General features: G+C 40.7%; 2 protein-coding genes across 3 annotated transcripts in view; one reads left to right on the forward strand and one right to left on the reverse strand.

The window, feature by feature from the left end:
- Positions 1 to 16,106, reverse strand: part of TEX10 (testis expressed 10) — a 57,549-nt gene extending 41,443 nt beyond the window's left edge. The window contains exons 1-6 of one of the 2 annotated variants that reach the window (XM_060101079.1): positions 15,932 to 16,106; positions 12,422 to 12,610; positions 10,735 to 10,974; positions 10,262 to 10,446; positions 9,626 to 9,869; positions 2,637 to 2,749 (exon numbers count right to left, since the gene is read on the reverse strand). In XM_060101079.1, coding sequence (XP_059957062.1) covers positions 2,637 to 2,749; positions 9,626 to 9,869; positions 10,262 to 10,446; positions 10,735 to 10,974; positions 12,422 to 12,601 — 962 coding nt within the window. In that variant the 5' untranslated portion in view covers positions 12,602 to 12,610; positions 15,932 to 16,106. Of the gene's footprint in view, positions 1 to 2,636; positions 2,750 to 9,625; positions 9,870 to 10,261; positions 10,975 to 12,421; positions 12,611 to 15,931 lie in introns of both variants that reach the window. The other variant, XM_060101078.1, reaches the window with a different exon arrangement.
- On the forward strand, positions 4,974 to 6,754 carry LOC132491785 (ADP-ribosylation factor 1-like). The gene has a single exon (XM_060100702.1). The coding sequence runs from the start codon at positions 5,080 to 5,082 to the stop codon at positions 5,623 to 5,625; it is 546 nt and encodes a 181-aa protein (XP_059956685.1). The 5' UTR covers positions 4,974 to 5,079; the 3' UTR covers positions 5,626 to 6,754.
- Positions 16,107 to 21,285: the final 5,179 nt, after the last annotated feature.

A 21,285-nucleotide genomic window follows, 5' to 3' on the forward strand; every position in this document is an offset into this window, starting at 1 on the left:
TATACTCTTGAATAATTTACTTACATTTAATGGTCTACCAAATTCCAAACATCCTAACCATTATTTAATCTCATTTTGATGAAAATTATATCTGAATCCTCTTACTGGACAAAATATACACACACACACAGTTCTATTCAAGAGTTCAAGGATATTCTAAAGCTTATCCACACACCTGATTAAAAACTTTTGCTTTAGTAAGAAAGTTGTATCTGGAGGAAACAAACTCTAACAACCTACTTGCTGAAGAAAGTATCTCCCTATTTGATTCTCTGTCCCCTCCAACTCCAGAAACTCTAAACTAATATTCCTAAAACATGGTTTTGATCTAACCAATAGTCTTCAATGCCAAAAGGATCAAGGATGAAAGATAAAGGAAGTTCAGAAACAAGAAATGACTTTCAGCATCAAGGCTAGTCAACAGCAGAAACCAGATTTGACCCAGATCGGTCCCAAGTTCTCCATTACCTAACCCTACAGCTTTCTCATATGCCATCTCCTCCAGTTAGTGTAATCTCTCCTCTCTTGCTTCACTTCTGCCTGCTAAAATCATATCCGTGCTCAAATACTACCCTCTAACACAGCTTTGTCTGTTAATCCTAACAAGGATGTCTCTTCCTATGAATTCCTACAGCACTTCTTAATTGTAAAGTTCTAATGACACTTACATACGCCTTGTGTTAAATATGTAAATTCACTTTTTCTCCTGCAAGTTACTGAGCTATTGTTTCTCAGCTTCAAAACCACCCTTCTACACTCTGCTCTGTGATCCTGGAACTGAGCCACATTTTTTCCTTTACAGCTGGCTTCTTGTTCGGCTCTGCCAATAAGGGAGTACTAGAGACTGGAAAGCTAGAGAGGAAAATGGGACACTTTCCTTTCTCTTTGCTTCCTAGTCCTACTTTTGCTTCCCTTTGCCACCAGTGCAACCCAACAACTCTTCTAGAAGCCAGGAGCAGTTCATTCTAGTAGCCACATTTGGTTCCACTTTGTGGTTTTTCTGACACAGAACCAGCATCATCATGTCCCTAGAAACACCAGCACCAGCCAGCCAGAACCCCTGTTGCCAAATCCTGGACCCCTGCCCCACAGGGCCGCTCTTGTGATCTCAAAGACATTAGCACCAGCTGAGCACCAACCCCTTCCTAGAGGTCTGAGCTTTGGCTCCAGACAGGCTTTCCTCCAAACTTCTTCCCCTCTTCTCTTTGTTCTCCCAGTCTAGAGGGAGCAGCCGCTTCCTGTAGGTGCTACCTCCACAATACCTTACTGTTCCCTTTTGTCTTTCCACTTCTTTAATACCTAGTTAAAAACTGTTTGTATTAAATTCTCTGTTAAAATCACTGGTGTGACTTCCATCTTCTGACTAGACCATGACACACTCTTTTATCAATTTTAAGACTTTGTACTGATTTTAGCAATTTATGAAATCACTTAAGAGAACAAGGAGTATACCTTAAGACATCTAATTATCTGTCATAATACTTTGCAACCAAAATAATTAGTGAATGAATGAAAAGTTCATCTGCCTACAATAGACTTATCTCTAGACTTATCACTTCTGAGCATATCCTCTAAACTCTGCTCCATGAGCCTGATTCTCCACAGTTTCTTTCTTTTGATAAATTTAAGAACCTCCTGACAGACTTCAAGACCCCTTCAAGTGTTTGCTCATGGTGGGGAACTGCACCTTTCGTGTTCTAGCTTGTATCTGTTTGTCAATTTTTTTTTTTTTTAAGAAACCTGTACACTTTTTTAAAATTTCTTTATCTTATTTATTTTTGTCTGTGTTGGCTCTTCGTTGCTGTGCGCAGGCTTTCTCTAGATGCAGCGAGCGGGAGCTACTCTTCATTGTGGTGCGCGGGCTTTTTATTACGGTGGCTTCTCTTGTTGCGGAGCATGGGCTCTAGGTGCGCGCACTTCAGTAGTTGCGGCTGAGCGCAGGCTCAGTAGCTGTGGTGCACGGGCTTAGTTGCTCTGCGCCATGTGGGACCTTCCCAGACCAGGGCTCAAACCCGTGTCCCCTGCATTGGCATGCAGATTCTTAACCACTGCGCCACCAGGGAAGCCCTGCTTGTCAAATTTTATTAGACAATTTGTTTTTACATTTATCTGCTCTCACTTGAGGTAAACATTTTAAATAACTTCCAGGCTTACATTTTTTTTTAAACTCCATCTTCTAATTCATAAATTTTTTTTAGAAAAGAGAACTCTTCTTCTCCAATTATCCCTCTTCCTTCGGGATACTGATATTAGTTTCATTACCAGTTTCCTCATGTACAAATGAACTAATGACCTTTAAGATACTCTCTCACCTAAAGATTCAATAATTACACAGTGCCTCTCACAAATAAACCACCCACCTCAGTAAATTTTATTAAATTCATATCTGCATAATCTGATACCTGACACTCATTTAGCATAAAACATTCACTTTAAAGATTAAAAAAATAAAAATAAAAGTGAGTAAAACTGGAAGTCCCAGGGTTTAAAGTGACTTGTTCAAGATCAGCCATACTACTGCTTTTATCTCTATTTGACAAAATCTAAATAAAAAAACCTCACAGTATAGAAAGTTCCAGTTTAAGGCTAAATTTTCTGATAATTTTAGGTTAAACAGTGGAAAAGAATGGCAGTACCTTTTGTTTGTCTCTTTCCTTCTGTGCTTGGTTATTTCTTTTAAGGCATATGGGAAATTACTCATGAAATGGTGTTTGAAATCAATAAGATAATTCTTTCGAAGCCATGACTCCTAGTAAAATAAGCAAAGATTAGAAATCTATAAGAAACAGTAACTTAATATGACAAATAAGACTTTAAGCAGAAATCTAACAACTTGTCAATATTCAACTATAAATTTACCATTATAATACACCTGCTAATGATACAATATGTAAATAAATCTTAAAGTCAGAATAAACTGTTAGGCCACCCAATTTTCATCTTTTTGGTGCTTTTATTTATTTTTACTTGCATTTTATCTGTTTAAAAAGGAGAAAAAAGGGAGAAAGTAAACAAGATTTAAGAAAATTCTGAATCTGAATACAATATTTACAAAACATACAAGAAAGTCTTCAACCTAGTGTTCCACTTAACTGTAACTCCATTCCCTAGCAATTCTGTTGCCCATTAAACATATTTAACACTTTCACAAAGCAATGCACTTCTCTAAAATTGCTCAGCAGTATTCATCAGTGTATCATTTTCTCCTACTTGAAACACTGTCTTAATTTCAGATTACAACACTCTTATTTCCTGCTATCCACAGAACCAATCATTCCATTTTGCCAGGGACTGAGGGGCTGCTTGGCTTGTGGGATTTGAGGTGCTACAATAGGTAGTCACCCTACATCTCCTTAGTTACCTTCACTGGATTCTTCTCTTCTCCCGAACCTAAAAATGTGTACTTGACAACTTGTCTTGGACTTCTAACAGGCATCTTAAATTTAAAATGAATAAACTGAACTCTCCTCACAGGTAGTCACACTGTCATTTGAACCATAACATAGGGATCACCCTTGTTCCTCTTTTCTTCACTATGCACACCCATCTGTCCTGTTGGCTTTATCAGAATCCAGCTGTTTCTCATCACTTCAACCACTAGCTACCATTCTACTCCAAGCCACCATTACCTCTTACCTAGATTACTGTAACAGCCTCCCAATGGTCTCCTTGCTTTTCGTCTTGCTCCCCCTAAACACAATAATCTACATAGCAGCCAGGGTGATCTTTTAAAACATAAATCACACTTCAGGGCTTCCCTGGTGGCGCAGTGGTTGAGAGTCCGTCTGCCGATGCAGGGGACACGGGTTCGTGCCCCAGTCCGGGAAGATCCCACATGCCACGGAGCAGCTGGGCCCATGAGCCATGGCTGCTGAGCCTGTGCGTCCGGAGCCTGTGCTCCGCAACGTGAGAGGCCACAACAGTGAGAGGCCCGCGTACCGCAAAAAAAATAAATAAAAAATAAATAAAAGAAAAAAATCACACTTCAAAATAATATAGGAAAGGATACAGGAAATAGGTGTGTATATAGGGCAGGACTAGTCATCCATGGGATCAATGGTCTGAGTTTGGCCTCCAGTTTTGCTAGAGCTGGATAGTGAGCACGTGGAAGTTCATTAGTGTTTTATTTAACTTTAAGATGTCAAATTTACAAATAAACATAATTTAGATCATGCCACTCCTCTGCTCAAACCCTCCAATGTCTTTTCACCATACTCAGGTTAAAATCCCAACTCTTTACCACAAGGTACCATATGATCTGGCTACTGTCACTTTTCCCTCATCATCTACCATTTTCCTAGTACCTCACTTGCACAGGACTTCCTGCCATTCCTCAAATATGTCAAATTTGTTCTCACTTCAGGGATTTTCACTTGCTGTTCCCTGTGCCTAGAAGGTCCTTCCCACAGGTCTTCACAAGACTTGGTCCTTCACTTCATTCAGTGACATTTAAATATCAAGAAAGCATTTCCTGACCTCCTATTTAAAATAGCTTCCCCCCACTGTTCCATCATATGTTCTCCCTTTACCCCACTTTTCTTTCATCTTTATTCCTAATAACAACATCATCTATTTGTTTACCATCCATCAACCCCACCAAGAGTTAAATACTCAACTTGTCAGTCATGTTCATCTCTGTATTCCCAGAGCCTAGAACAGAACCTGGCACACTACAGAGCAGTGCTATTCAAAAGACCTTTCTGCAATGATGGAGCTGTTATATATCTATGCTGTCCAGTACAGTAGCCACTGCCACCTGAAGCTATTGAGCACTTGAAATGTGGCTAGTGTTTACTGAGGAACTGAATTTTAATTAACTTAAAGACCCACATTTATACATGCTCAATAAATCTTTGACACATGATTGCATCTAACTTTTCTTCACAAATTCTAATCTTCATGGTAAAAAGACAACAATAATGAAACATTTGGACAAAAAGTAGTAAGCATTAAAATACAAAGCTAATCCGTCAGAGCCGCCATCTTGTGGGAGCGAAACCAACGCCTGCCTCCGAGCAGCAGCTGCGCCGCGGCCGCCGAGGGTTTCTCTGGCCAGTGTTGCTCCCACCAGTCTACAGCATGGGGAATATCTTTGCAAACCTCTTCAAGGGCCTTTTTGGCAAAAAAGAAATGCGCATTCTCATGGTGGGCCTAGATGCTGCGGGAAAGACCACCATCCTGTACAAACTGAAGCTGGGTGAAATCGTGACCACCATTCCCACTATAGGCTTCAACGTGGAAACCGTGGAATGCAAGAACATCAGCTTCACTGTGTGGGACGTGGGTGGCCAGGACAAGATCCGGCCTCTGTGGCACCACTACTTCCAGAACACACAAGGTCTCATCTTCGTGGCTGACAGCAAGGACAGAGAGCGTGTGAATGAGGCCCGAGAGGAGCTTATGAGGATGCTGGCAGAAGACGCGCTCAGGGACGCCGTTCTGCTCGTGTTTGCTAACAAACAGGACCTCCCCGATGCCACGAATGCAGCTGAGATCACGGACAAGCTGGGTCTGCACTCTCTGCGCCATAGGAACTGGTACATTCAGGCCCCCTGTGCCACCAGCGGGGACGGGCTCTATGAGGGACTGGACTGGCTGTCCAATCAGCTCCAGAACCAGAAGTGAGCTGAACTCCTCTCTCCTCCCCTCACACTCCCTCCTTCTGCCCTCGCTTTACTCTCATGTGGCAAAGGTGCCCCTGTGGTGTGAGTGCCAGAAGCTGTCTCCATGGTCAGTCACAGTGTGCTTCACCATGCTGTAAATGTGCAGACGCAGCCTGCAACTGGGTTTTTATTTAATGTAAATAGTTTTTGTTTCCAATGAGGCAGTTTCTGGTACTCCTATGCAATATTACTCAGCTTTTTTTATTGTAAAAAGAAAATCAACCCACTGTTTAGTACTGAGAAGGGATTTTAGGCACACGGGTCATCCAGGAGTCACTGTGTCAGAAAAGCCCGATGTTCCTCTTCTGGGCTTTACATCTGTGTTGAGATCCATTTGGGTGGTTGGTTTTTAACCCAAACTCAGTGATTTTTTAAAATAGTTACAAATACAAGATAAGGAGAACACTTGAACACACAGAAGGGAGAAATGTGCCTAGTGTAGATTCTGCAGTAATGGCCTGAGTCCAGTCCACCAGTGATCTGTTTCCCGTTGGGAACGTGAAACGGGGCAGAACCAGCTATGATCCATTCTGCATGGTCACAATAGGGTCCCTGTGATTTGCTCTGTCTTGGGTCATCCCACACCCCATAGCGTTTGTGCTTGTATCTGTGCTTACATGGCTGCCCAGGAGATGGGCTGGAGGCTGCATCCACCGCTCTCAGACCCCTTGGAGGAACCCCAGCCTTTTCTTGGGTCAGCATGGGCACTTTGGTTGGAACACTCTGGTCTGAGTGGGAGCCCTGCAGTCCCCTTGCTTGCCTGCTCCGGGCTCTCTGGGGTCTCACCAGCAGGAGCGCAGGCGGGCATCCTTGAGCCCCAGCCCCTCGGAGCCCCTGTCTATGTGTGCTTTCACTCCCTCAGCCTGCAAGGGTCAGATTTGCCATCGAAAAATGATAACCTCTACTTTTTTCTTTTGTATTTTGATAAACACTGAAGAAGGTCAAGCTGTTAAACTTTATCTTGGGGAAAACCTCAGAACTGGTTTATTTGGTGTCGAGGAACCTCTTACTGCTTTCAATACACAATTAGTAATCAACTGTTTTGTATACTTGTTTTCAGTTTTCATTATGACAAACAAGCACTGTAATTACAGCTATTAGAATAAAATCTCTTAACTATTAAAAAAAATACAAAGCTAAGACACAACAAAATTTCTATAGTGTAAAATTATAATACTGACCTGAAGCTATTAATACAGGACTCCAAAAACCAAAGTTAATTAAAAAGTTAATGTTAAATTGTATTTCATTTTTAAAACTAGCTATATATTAAGGATACACACAGTATATCAGAAATAAGCAACCTCAGTAAGGATCTGAGTACTCAACCACTGCAAATAAGATTTAACGTAACTTGAGATTTGTTTTCAAAGCAAAGATGAAAGATTTCAGATTCCTAAAAAGGTTTAAAAGAACAGTACTTGGATAAAAATGAAATTTCTCAACTTTGCAGCAAAATACGAACACACTACATGCATTTAGCAAAACCTAAAAGTAAGTGGTCAGTGACCCTAATACAGATGCCAATTTATCAATAGAAAACCTACACATTTTCTGAGAGAAAAGAGCTACAATTCAGCCTGTGGTACATAATTAGAATTTAAGACTGAGGAATGCCATTTCATTCCTCCTAAAGTTTGAGCTGTTACAGGTCACCCAATACCTTAACTACTAAACTATAACTGAAGGTGAGTGAGAGAGAGGAACTAACAGTGGGAATGGTAACAAAAAATAAACTAACGTGCATTTTAATGTCACCTGATATAACTAACATACATACTTTGTCTCTAAGATAATAGATCTTACCTTATCTAGTTATTATAGTTCGAAAATAACAAATTTGCCAGGGTAAATTAGCGAATTCTACCAGTGGATGCTTTTAAATACTATTCCTATTTGAATTAACCACCTCGGTTTATTTCAATTTTATACAGTATCCCAATTCAGTATTCTATATAACCTTCAACAGTCTAGGCAAACCAGTCTTCTGAAGTTAGTATCCTATGTTAATGGACTGCTAATAAATACAGTCATAATACCACAGAACAGCTCTGAATATAGCACTTTAAATATCCATAAAATTAAGGCAGTGTTTAGATCCTTTGTCAGTATCATCTGAATGACAGTAGATGATCCAAAACTAGCACAATTAATGAATTTGCATTTAGTCCTACCATTCTAATTACAAATACTATTACTAAAGCAATAATAAACACTAACCAGTGCCCAGGAAAAAACAAACACCAAAATGCCTGGAATTTTATTTTTCAGCTTTCTGAAAATGAAAAAAAGCCTAGTACTTAAGATCACACTGAATATCATTACTTTTACTTCTTATCTTAGCCTTTCAGATGAAAATATAGCCATTCAAGACTCCAAATAATATATATATTTTCTAAGAAGCTGCATGCATTATTACTGTGACTAGCCTACAATCACAGATTAATTGCCATAAAGGAGAACAAGCTTCACTTTCATAAAATCATATATAATACCCCTAACCATGATCACTTTCTTGCCAATTTATGCAATAAATCATAAAACAGGCTCAAAATTGTAATCAACAAAATGCCATCCTATTTGAGAAAGTAAGTCATAAAACATCCCTACAGAATGATGGGTAATGGGTTAATAGCAATACAGTAAGCTATTAAAAGAAACACACACCTTAGTACGATTCTGTAACGCTTTTCAAGATTATGAAATACTATTATAATTTACCCCAGTCATATTTTATGTGTCTTACTAATTCGTGAGCTTGAATGAAATAAAAAGAGCTAAATAAAACTAAAAAACTGCCTTGCCAGTTTTGGACGTATGTAGGCAACTTCAAGGATTCACACCTCCCTTGTCAAGTCCTTGCAGAAATTCTTCTATAAAACAGATGCTTCGGGGCTTCCCTGGTGGCACAGTGGTTGGGAGTCTGCCTGCCAATGCAGGGGACATGGGTTCGTGCCCCGGTCCATGAAGATCCCACACGCCGCGGAGCGGCTGGGCCCGTGAGCCATGGCCGCTGAGCCTGCGCGTCCGGAGCCTGTGCTCCGCAACGGGAGAGGCCACAGCAGTGAGAGGCCCGCGAACCGCAAAAAAAAACAAAAAAAACCACAGATGCTTCAAGCTTTAGTATTGTTCCTGCAGCTACCCTTTTTAAGATTAACCACATTAATCCAGCACCAATTAATCTTAGAGCTTGTTCTTCCTTACTTGCTCCATGCACTATATATTATATTCACTACAACATAACTTTAAAAAAGCCACCAACACTCAATTCTCCCCAAATAGGAGGTAAATTTACTCATCAAGAAATATGTCTTTGCTATCAACTTTCTAGCAAGAAACTGTCCTATGACTTGGAATTACTTAGGTTAACTTCACTCACACCATACCTACAACTACAGCTTACCTACAGTAAAGGTAACTTTAAGAAATGTTTTCAGATCTTACATCCTTTATCAAGAAAAGACAAAAAAGCATACACTAAGCAAATCTGTGTGTAGCTTCTTCCTTAAAATGTAGTAGTTTAAAAACTTCTCTGGGTTGATTATGAGATCTTCAGTTTGGTCCATTTCTTGCCATAAACTTGGTAACATGGCACAAAATGGAAGAGACTACTTAATAAGCCACTTTTTAAATCCTATAATAGGTCTCCAGAAACTAGAATGTTCCTACATAATCAATCTGCCATAAACAATACATTGTAACTCTATTGTGAATTATAGCTAATAAAAACAAATGAAATCAAGCACACTGTTATGCATTTCGCTTAAAAATTTAAACATACAAATAATAAACTCGCAAAACTGTTTTAATTTGTAGTTTTGAGCAAATGTAAGAAATAAGTTTACAGTTAAACCCTGGAAATTTTTTGGAAAATGCATAACCAATTAGTAGTAATATGCTGATTTCTAATTTGTCATGATAAAAGGCATTACTCAGAAAATAAAGAACCTATTAGTTCTCACCAATTTATGGGTCTCATCTTGTTGTTTAGAGAGTTTCCACAGAAGGGAAATAATGTTAAGAACTTGCTGCATAATCTGCAGAGATTCTCGTTCTATACCATTTCCAACAGAAGCAGCTAGTTGTGGAGGCACAGCTTCAATCCAGCACTCAATTAGCAATGGAATTATTATCTCAATAAATCCTTTCAGGTTTTCAGTAGATGACAGGCCTTCATCCACACTGCCTAGTCCTCCAACCAGGTACCTAACAAGGAAAGGTAAGAACAAAAAAATTTTTTAATTTAATTAAAAAATATTATTCCTTGCTTAATTTAAACCTTAAAATATAAAGTACCAGCAAAATGAAGCACCATGAATTGATAATTACATTGATCAACACTAGGAAGAAAAATAGAATTCTAAGATGACAAAGCCAAAAGACTATAATTTTTTACTTTTCAGTAGGCTTTGCTACAAATGAGTAAATTAATATACTTTGAAAAGACTCCTCCCATCAGTAAATAAAATCAAATTATGAGTAACTATATGAAACTACAGAAGACAACTGCATGTCTTCCCACCATTAGCCATCAACGGTCAGCAGTTATAATTCAATATAGGAAAACTGAGTGTGGACATAACTGAAATCCTTCTTACCGTAGCCTGAACTGTGAACTGACATTTGGCTGTGAACCCCCATTTTCATAAACCTGGATGTGTTGCTGGTCGTTGGCATGTTCCTTCCAGTTGATAAAAATGGAGTTGCTAGTGGCATGGGGATTTTCTTTTTGTTCCTGAAGTCCTTCACTTTCTCTCACCCTACTGGATCCATCTGCCAAGGCCTGAAGGAATTTACTGAGTCTCACTAAGACTTTCAGCCTCCACTGCTGAGAAGTGAGTCTCCGATTAGGATTTACAGAAAGTATCCAGGACTGGGATCTGTCTCTATTTACCAGTCCTTTGGACAGCTGCTGATGAGAAATAAGTTCTACAAAATTCTTAAGCAATATACTGCTACGGCCAGTAATTAGAGCTGGGTACTGTTCCAGCAGAATGTCCAAAACTTTTAAAGAGTCCTCCTGAATTCCTTCAGTAATGTGAGTCATGGCACTAGAGAGATGGGCACTTACCAAAGGAAAAAATGGAGAAATTTGTTCAGCTCGTATTTTGGGGGCCAGGAATTGAAGAAGTTGAACTGCTGCTAATCGTACATTAGCATCTTTATCTGTAAACACAGCAGTCACTTCACTTAATATGTTTGAAAGGTGTGCATCAATTATAAATGGGTATTGAGACAAAAGGTCTTTAAGTCCAAGAAGAGCACTTTGTTTAACCCCAGAATTGTAGTGATGCATCTGTGACAGCAAATCCTATAAATAAAAATAAAAACACAAGCTTTAGGTATATACATATACATACACATTGTATCATTTTCAAATAAGCATGCTAACTGAAACTATGCTAATAAACTGACACTCCAGTGGGGGTGGGGGGTTGGAGACTGCTTTGGTAAGTATTTCTAAATGTTACTTTTAGAAAAATGAAGCTTTTGTTAAGATCAGAAAGTTTTATCTTTAGCATAGCTTTAGCCGAATAAAAGCATAACATAACTTTCAGTCAGAATTTTCTTTTTGAAACTACGCAGGGTTAGGCACACTATCATTTAAAATGACAGCAATCATTACCACCACTTAAAGACCTACTATGTACCAAATATGTATTTATACCTACATTCTACCTATTTTAAGTGGTCTTTCAGAGTGCCTGTGTATTTTATTCAGAGTACACTTGGCAATTTTATTTGCGGAATAATTTACATAATCTGTAAAGAAACAATAACTTCAAATACCTTTTGACATTATTTAACCTTCAGAGATTAAAAAGCAAAACTAGAAAATGTGTCTCTTCACAAAGATTTGTCCACAAATGTTCATAACAGCATTATTCATAAGAGTCAAAAAGTGGGAACAACCAAATGCCCATCAACTGATGAGTGAAAAAATATGACATAGCCCTGCAGTGGAATACTATTTGACAATACAAAGGAATGAAGTACTGTTCTGATACATGCTACAACATGGATGAACCTCAAAAACATGCTAAGTGAAAGACCAGTAATAACAGACCACATTTCGTATGATTCCACTTATATGAATTGTCTAGAATAAGCAAATCTTTACAGATAGATCAGTGTCTGTCTAGTGGGGGGAAGGAATGGAGAGTGACTTCTAATAGGTATAAGGTTTCTTTCTGAAGTGACAAAAATGTTCTGAAATTAGATTATTGTGATAGAAGCATAACAATGTAAATACATTAAAAACCACTGAATTGTCCACTCTAAAATGATAAATTTTATTATGTGTAAATTACATTTCAATAAAACTGTTAAATTTTTAAGCAAAACCACCACTGCTCAAATTTCAATTAACTTCACACATTCACTATGAATCTGGAATAAACTACATACTATAAGGGTTCAAAAACATTAATCCTATGTTAATGTGCTATAAAAACAGCTAAAAGACTGTCACATCAAAAACTTGATGCATCAAAAAGTGAAATACAGAAATTATTTCCAGATGACATATTAAATCATCAAATAAATATACAAGGGAGAAATCACTTTGACTTTAGCCAAGCAAGTCTTTCTGGAGGAAGTGGGAAAGCTGCAGTGGCAACATCAGATCTGGGTAACAGATAAACTCCAACCTTTAGCCATTAATAAACCCTGAGTTAAAACAACTTTTCACAAAAATATAACATTCTAGATGATTTCAAGGAAAATCCTACTTTATCAAAATAATATTTACGATTTACCTTAATGTTAAGTTTTCTGTTGTTTGTTGGAAGTGTTCCATCCTCTTTGAGTTGGTCAGGCAGATGTATAGTCTTCGTTTTAAAGTTTGTAACAGTAGCATTTTCTAACCTGGGCTTCTTTTTACCAACTTTTAGTTTTACTTTTTGAAAATCATCTTGGCGTTTTCTTTTTTTAGTCATTCTTGAGTGCTATGATAAAATAATTAATTTAAAAACAATCAGTAAAGACAAAGATAAATTACCTTTAAGAAGTAAAAAAAAAAAATCAGTTTAGTCAAGAGATATTTTTGCCATGGAAACTTTTGTCAAGCAATGTTCTAAACAGGACCTTTGGTTGGGCAATGTGCTAAATAGAAAACTTTTGTATACTTCAATTAATATATAGGCTTCAATTAAAAAAAAAAAGAAAACTTCTGAAAATTTTTTTGTGCCCATAGGATGAGGGGGAGGCAGCACAGAGTTGCTATAGATACACCTTGCACGTGCGGGGAAACTCCTGGCCCCCAGAAGCCCCCAAGAAACCCTAGCAAAACAAAGTCTGAAAACCAATGTTATTATTTAATGCAGCCTGTAATAGTTAGGAAAAGTTTCATGAACCTAAGCTGGGTGCTTGAAAATGGGTAAGATTCAGATATGCATCAAGGACAGTTAATGAGCATTTCATGACCAAGGAAAACAGAGTATGGATCAGGAGTAGGGATAAGCCTGGTACAGGCAAAAATGAAAGTACCAACCCTGTGAACACCAGGAAAAGTTCAGACTAGATATAAACAGTAAACAAAAATGCAGGAGAAAAACCAGTATAAAAGGAAATATAGTGTAACAGAGGAACAAAGACCAGCTAGGCCATTATTACAATAAATAACTCAGGTGTAACCCTGTCATCCTGCACTTCCCCCTCTTCACCACATTCTTTCAACTTACATCCTAATCATCCCAATTACACACAAAATCTTTGATCTGTGCCTCCTACCCATTCCCAGGCGCCTTCTTAAGTCCTTTATCTCTACCCAAGACTGTTAACAGGTCCCCTACCAGAATTCTTGTCTTGTCTCTAGTGTCTACCCCATGGTCCATTTGGTAGAGAATCACCAGGGGGCTCTTTCTAAACACAGATCTGACCAAAGCTCAGGAGCTTTCAGCTGCTCCTTTTACTCGCTTACAGTAAACACACCTTGTCTTGACATATTCGGTCCTTCCTAACTTCCTCTCCAGCATTATTTTTCCACAAACTAACCTCTATCTAAAAAAGAGCCTCCTATACCTGGAACTAGCTCAGCACTTCTTGAAGCCTTTTCCACACACTACAAAAATACTGAATTCTGCCTTGCACTGTACACCCACTGCAGTAGTTATCTCTGGAATAAATAAAATTTCTCCTGATCTGTCATAATTATCCTATCCCTAGCTACTTTTTTTAAGTTACAATGCTACACATGGGAGTCCAAAAAATTTGACTAAAATGAAGGCTTGCATTATTGTGAGATTAATAAAATGGCTGGTGCAAGACCAGACAGCTCTAATTCTAGGAATCCAGAAGCCAATCACCTATGACATTATATCCAAATTCACATGATTGCAAGGTTTTACTACATTAGAGCCCCGTGATCTAGGGTTTGGCTACACAGGTTAAGAGCAGATTCAAGACTCAGAGTGACTAGGTTCTTATCCAGACTCTCCCACCTTCTAGCCATAGTTAACCACCCTGCCTCAGTTTTTATCTATAATAAAATAATAATAATAATAATGCTTACCTCATACAGTTGTTATGAGGTAGGATGAATGAGGAGCAAATGAGCTCATATCTGTAAAACACTCCGAACTGTGCCTGGCACACTTACAGATATGCTATAAGCACAAACATGTATATTTTCTTGGTCTCAGGACCAGTAAATACCAAGCATAATAGATGCACCAATCGCTTTCAATTCTCACAAGACCATGTGAAGAAGGTGGTACTAAAACCATTTTAAAGACATAGCTCAGAAAGGTTTGTCAGTCCCTTATTAAGGAGTTGAAGAGGGATTCATAAACAAGACTGAACTCTGCAAAACCAACTTTATGTTATATATACCGGAACTCAGGTGAGGATTGGAAAAAAGTGGCAAAATGGCTTGCCTTATTTATCCCAATGCTAAATTTTCATCCCACCCACACCTCTAGTTATTTTAGTCTAAAAAATGAGTAAGTGAAAACTAAGGCCCTAATACTCACCTGGTGTCTATTAAGCAAGCACGTTTTGTGAGTTTTCCCTACAATTTTATTACTAGCTAGTACCAGAGATGAAAATAAATGGAACAAGACATTCAGAAAAATCGATGAATTAACCCTCCCCCGCCCAATTCTCTGTGCTATCTTTAGCCACTAACTATCTGATCAGTGTCCAACATACAGTCTACTGTCAAGCTTATGCCATATTACCCACCACTTTGTATTAATCACTACCGTTCTCCGTTAGGAAAAGTGGGCTTATCGCCCCTTCGTGACTTTTCAAGCTAGTAAGATTATTTTCATGGTACACAGGGAACATCTTTATACTAGGAACTAAAAGTTCTACAGCAACTTATGTTATTTTCGCTTAAAATAAAGATTTTTCATAGTACAGCAAATCAAACAGTCCGACTAAGCCACTTTTATAGTAGCTGGTATCGAATAAGAAGTTAGGAGGTCCAGCCTCAGAGGCTGAGCTCTCACATCACTGGACCAGGTGAGCCTCAAAACCTTTAAACCTGAATCTCATAAACTCCAGCTGCAGGCCTTCTAATTTCAACAAAAGGGAGATTCTAGCCTATCAGGATTTCGACCGAACCGAATCCCAGCTACTTTGTCTGCCACCTCATTACCTTCCCCTGATTTCCAACTTCTTTCCCCTGCCAAAAAAAGAATGAAGAAAGCACACTGTACTCGGTCTTTGGTAATTTCCTCTCCAACCCTTTACGCTCCCCGAGTTCCTCCAAACTCTACCTAGGGGGCCAATCGGAGGCACCAGACTTCCCAAAAAACAAATACCACAGACCGGGGCGACTCGAGAGGACCGACGGACGGAACCGGCTTCATACAGATCGCTTAACCGTCCACACCTGGACGGCGAGAGGGCCGATTAGGAGACGGCTGCGCATGCCCATCCCCAGACTTTGGTTCCGCAACCCAGAAGTGAACACCCCGCGGTTTTAAGAAACTATCTTTTCTGCTCCTTCCGGAGACGGCGGTCAGGACCACAGTCGGGGAAGCGGGGCCCAATCAACGTACCCCGGCCTAAAAGTCTCCTAGACCCGAAACCGCGCGAACCCGCCCCGCCCAGTCACTTGAGGCGCTTCAAAAGCCCGCGGGGCGCCCCGCACCCGCACAGCCCCTCTCCGCACCGAGGCCCGGCTCTTCAGGGGCGCAGACTGGCCCCAGCCGGCCCTGCCCGCCTGGGCCGCGGACCGGGGGGCGACGGCCCCACGAGCCGTTCCGCTCGCCGTCCCGTGCCCCGGAGAGGGCCCGGCCAGACCGGCGGCGGCAGCTCACCTGAGGGCCCGGCCGGGACCGGGACACGGAGGCAGGTGGAGAGAGCGTCCGAGGAGGAGCCCACGGGGCGACGGTGTGCGCCACCGGCCTCAGGCTCTCTGTCCCGGAGCGTGTTTTCAAATCTCCTCGTCTTCACGCGGCCGCGTCTCCTTCCGCCGCCCGGAAACCACGGCCCCTCCCCCGCCGCGCCGCGCTCACGTGACCGCGGCCCGCAGCCGCGCGCAGCCGGGGAGGCGGGAGCGGGAGCGGTAGGCCCGGCCCCCGGAGGAGGGGGCTGGCGCCGGAAGCCCCCCGCGCTCCGGGAAGCCAAGAGAGGAGAGCGCCCGGTCCAAGGACAAAGCTTGGATCTAGGTCCAGCCCTGAGCTTCCCGGGCGGCATCCGTTTCTGGGGGGTGTCGCCCTGGTTACAGCTAGTTGGGAGCATGCCTTTTCTCTCCTCGCTAGACCACTGTTATTCAGACCTGGAGACATTCAAAGAAGAGTATAAATTGAACTGAATTGAGAAAGAGAAAAGTTTAGGACTGCAAGGACCTTAGAATTCCTGGGAACTTAACCTGGATGGAGCAATTAAGAATTAGTTGACGACAGAGGGCAAAATACACCTAGTAGCTGGAGCCAGAAAGTCTTAGGTGAGGATTTTCCCTAATATTTCAGTTTCTCATCACTGAGGTTCCTGCTACTGAAATCAAGTGGGCCCAGGGAAGCTAGAGAGAAATTTAAATGCCTAGAAAGGGAATGAGAAAGCAAAGAGAATGCGTCTTTGGAAGATAGCCTTGTCAAAAACTGCAGGTGGCATGGAGGGAAGAGCCCCTGGTATGGATTTTAGAACTTGATTCAAATTTGTTTCTGTAGTTTACCAGATTATAAGACTCAGTAAAGCTGACAAGGAATGAGCCTCAGTTTGCTGGGTAGGGATTCAGAGCAATGATGTCTGAGGTGGGGAGAGACCCAAACACTGGGGCTAAGATCATGCATGTTCTATGAACAGAGAGAGCCAGTCCCAGACACCCTGGCAATACAGCCATACTACCACAATCTGCCTGTTTTTTGTGTTTTTTGCGGTATGTGGGCCTCTCACTGTTGTGGCCTCTCCCATTGCAGAGCACAGGCTCCGGACGCGCAGGCTTAGCGGCCATGGCTCACGGGCCCAGCTGCTCCGCGGCATGTGGGATCTTCCCAGACCGGGGCACGAACCCGTGTCCCCTGCATCGGCAGGGGGACTCTCAACCACTGCGCCACCAGGGAAGCCCTGCCACTGCGCCACCAGGGAAGCCCTGCCTGTTTTTTTTATTAAATTTATTTATTTACTTGGCTGTGTTGGGTCTTTGTTGCTGCGCGAGGGCTTTCTCTAGTTGCGGGGGCTACTCTCTGTTGCAGTGGCTTCTCTTCTGGAGCACAGGCTCTAGAGCGCAGGATCAGTCGTGACGCACGGGCTTTGTTGCTCCGCGGCATGTGGGATCTTCCCAGACCAGGGATCGAACCTGTGACCCCTGCATTGGCAGGCAGATTCTTAAGCACTGCGCCATCAGGGAAGGCCCCACAATCTGCCTTGATTCCACCATGAACATATGTATTTGGTAGTCATCAGCATTATGTGGCATTATATGTTATTAAAAGTTATGAGACCAAATCAGAAGAGGAAAGGTTTATTGCCAGCCAGACATGTCCTCTGAACTCCAGACTCGTATCTGACAGCTTTCTCAACATTTTCTTTGGACATCTGCTCTACATCTCAAGGTCAATGTGTCCAAAATGGAATTCCTGATTTTCCCCCTGAAATCTAATCTTCCTACAGCTTCATCTCAAATGGCAACTCCATCCTTCCAGTTACTGAAGCCAAGACCTTTGGAGTTTGGGCCTGGCTTCTTTCCTTCCTTCACATCTCACATCTAAGCCATCAGGAGAGTCTGTTGACTCTATCTTCAAACACATCCTGACTTTCACCACTTAACACACCTCCCTTGCTACCATGATATTAGAAGCCGTCCCATGATCACTGTAAAAAGCCTCTGACCTGGTCTCCCTGCTTCCACCACTGCAGTCTAGTGTCTTCCCCCTACAGTCTAATCCTAGCAGGGCAGTTGTGTGATTATTTAAAAATCTAAGTCAGATCTTTTTCTCAAAACCTCCCGACAGCTCCCCATTTCTTTTGGAGTAAAAACCAGAGTCACTGATGGCCTCAAACTGTGCCATGTTCTGACACATCCTCTTAACCTCTGGGCATTCCTCCTACCACTCTCTACTTTTTTGCTCTGTTCCAACCACTCTTGCTTCTTTGCCTGTGGCAAATTGGGCCTGGTGATAATGCAGCTGACAGAAATGTGGCCTGGCTAAAGGAAGCAGGTCTTCAGCAATAGCCAACTGTTGCCATGAGGGAATGCATATCTCATTTTCAAGAAAAACTCAGAAAGCCAGAAGTGTTTATAAGAAATCTGATCTTTAAATACTGGTAAGCAAGTACATCTTTTTCTTGTTTTAAAACACTGGGTGGGCCAAACGAAATACTTACAAGCAGGTTGCCAGTTTACAACCTCTGGTTTAAATCATGAACAGTATGTACCTAAAAAGAGATTTCCAACTCCAAGGGGTGAACACAATAATTACAAGTATTGTCTGCTTAGCTGAGCCAGGATAGACCTTTGATAAATAACAAGCATAGAACTAATCAAGGGTCCTTGACCCATGCCAGAAAAACATGTACAGTGAACATGCATTCCAGAATCTGTAGGATATTCCACCTCCAAAACTCTGTCCAGTTGGCCACTTAAACCTCTCTATCAGTTTCCTCGGGCTACTATAACAAAGTATCACAAACTAGGTAACTTAAACAAAAGAAATTTATTGGCTCTCTGTTTTGGAGACCAGAAGTCTGAAATCAAGGTGTTGGCAGGGTTGATTCCTTCTGGGAGCTCTGAGGAAAAATCTGGTCCAAGCTTCTGGTAGCCTTAGATGTTCCTTGGTTTGTAGATGGCATTCTCTCTGTCTTCACATTGTCTGCCTTTTGTGTGTGTCTGTGTCCAATTTTCCTCTTTTTATAAGGACACCAGTCATTTAGGGCCCCCCCAAATGATCTCATTTTAACTTGACTACCTCTGTAAAGACCCTATTTCCAAATAAGGTCACCTTCTGAGGTACTAGTGGTTAGGACTTCAACATATCTTTTCAGAAGGACACAATTCAACGCAAACAGTCACCAAGATCTATGTCCCGGGAATTCCCTGGTGGTCCAGTGGTTAGTATTCTGCACTTCCACTGCAGGGGGCACAGGTTTGATCCCTGGTCCGGGAACTAAAATTCCACAAGCTGTGTGGGGCGGCCAAAACAAAAACAGATTTGTGTCTTGAAATGTCCATACTTCACCATTTGAACATCCTCTCTTTTTTTGTCTATGCTGAGAAGCATCACAAAATTCTAACTTAAGTAACTTATTACCACACCATCTACCTAAACTTTGCAGCTTCTCTGTTCTTTATACTGGGCTTCCAGTTAATATTTGCTTTGGAAATAGGATACCACTGCTAAAAAAAAAAAAAAAAATTGAAACCTCTGTTAATCTAATAAACTTGATTTTATAACGTCAAGACAAATAACAAAAGCATAAACATATTAAACTGGCTTTTACATTTCAGAGCTACTACTGACATGGAAAGCAGAGACTCTTTGAAGAAAGGTAAAAAGATGAGTTCAAATTTGGTACTTTAACCAGGGACAAGAATTCAAAGTGCATTCTCCAGAAATCTCTTGCATTCTTCCTATATACTAACAAAGAAAGATCAGGAAGAGAAATTAAGGAAACAATCCCATTAACCATCTCAACAAAAAAGAATAAAATCCCTAGGAATAAACCTACCTAAGGAGGAAAAAGACCTGTACTCAGAAAACTATAAAACACTGATGAAAGAAATCAAAGATAACAGAAACAGATGAAGAGATATACCATGCTCCTGGATTGGGAGAATCAATATTGTGAAAATGACTATACTACCCAAAGCAATCTACAGGTTCAGTGCAATCCCTGTCAAATTACCAATGGCATTATTCACAGAATTAGAACAAAAAATTTCATAATTTGTATGGAAACACAAAAGACCCCAAATAGGTAAAGCAATCTTGAGAAAGAAAAATGGAGCTGGAGGAATCAGGCTCCCTGACTTCAGACTATACTACAAAGCTACAGTAATCAAGACAGTATAGAACTGGCACAAAAACAGAAATATAGATCAATGAAACAGGATAGAAAGCCCAGAGATAAATCCATGCACATATGGTCACCTTATCTTTGACGAAGGGGGCAAGAATATACAATGGAGAAAAGAAATCCTCTTCAATAAGTGGTACTGGGAAAACTGGACAACTACATGTAAAAGAATGAAATTAGAACAAACCCTAACACCATACACAAAAATAAACTCAAAATGGATTAAAGACCTAAATGTAAGGCTGACACTATAAAACTCTTTTAGAGGAAAACATAGGCAGAACACTCTATGACATAAATCACAGCAAGATCCTTTTTGACCCACCTCCTAGAATAAGGGAAATAAAAACAAAAATAAACAAAAGAGACCTAATGAAACTTAAAAGCTTTTGCACAACAAAGGATACCATAAACAAGATGAAAAGACAACCCTCAGAATGGGAGAAAATATTTGCAAATGAAGCAACTGACAAAGGAGTAATCTCCAAAATATACAAGCAGCTCATGCAGCTCAATATCACAAAAACAAACAACCCAATCCAAAAATGGGCAGAAGACCTAAATAGACATTTTGCCAAAGAAGACATACAGATGGCCAACAAATACATGAAAAGGTGCTCAACATCACTAATCATTAGAGAAATGCAAATCAAAACCACAATGAGGTATCACCTCACACCAGTCAGAATGGGCATCATCAAAAAATCTAGAAACAATAAATGCTGGAGAGGGTGTGGAGAAAAGGGAACTCTCCTGCACTGTTGGTGGGAATGTAAACTGATACAGCCTCTATGGAGAACAGTATGGAGGTTCCTTAAAAAACTACAAATAGAACTACCACATGACCCAGCAATCCCACTACTGGGCATACACCCTGAGAAAACCATAATTCAAAAAGAGTCAGGTACCAAAATGTTCATTGCAGCTCAATTTACAACAGCCCAGAGATGGAAACAACCTAAGGTCCATCATCAGATGAATGGATAAAGAAGATGTGGCACATATATACAATGGAATATTACTCAGACATAAAAAGAAATGAAATTGAGCTATTTGTAATGAGGTGGATAGACCTAGAGTCTGTCATTCAGAGTGAAGTAAGTCAGAAAAAGAAAGACAAATACCGTATGCTAACACATATATATGGAATTTAAGA

This window comes from Mesoplodon densirostris, chromosome 6 (assembly GCF_025265405.1).
Source record: "Mesoplodon densirostris isolate mMesDen1 chromosome 6, mMesDen1 primary haplotype, whole genome shotgun sequence".
Taxonomy (NCBI): Eukaryota; Metazoa; Chordata; class Mammalia; order Artiodactyla; family Ziphiidae; genus Mesoplodon; species Mesoplodon densirostris.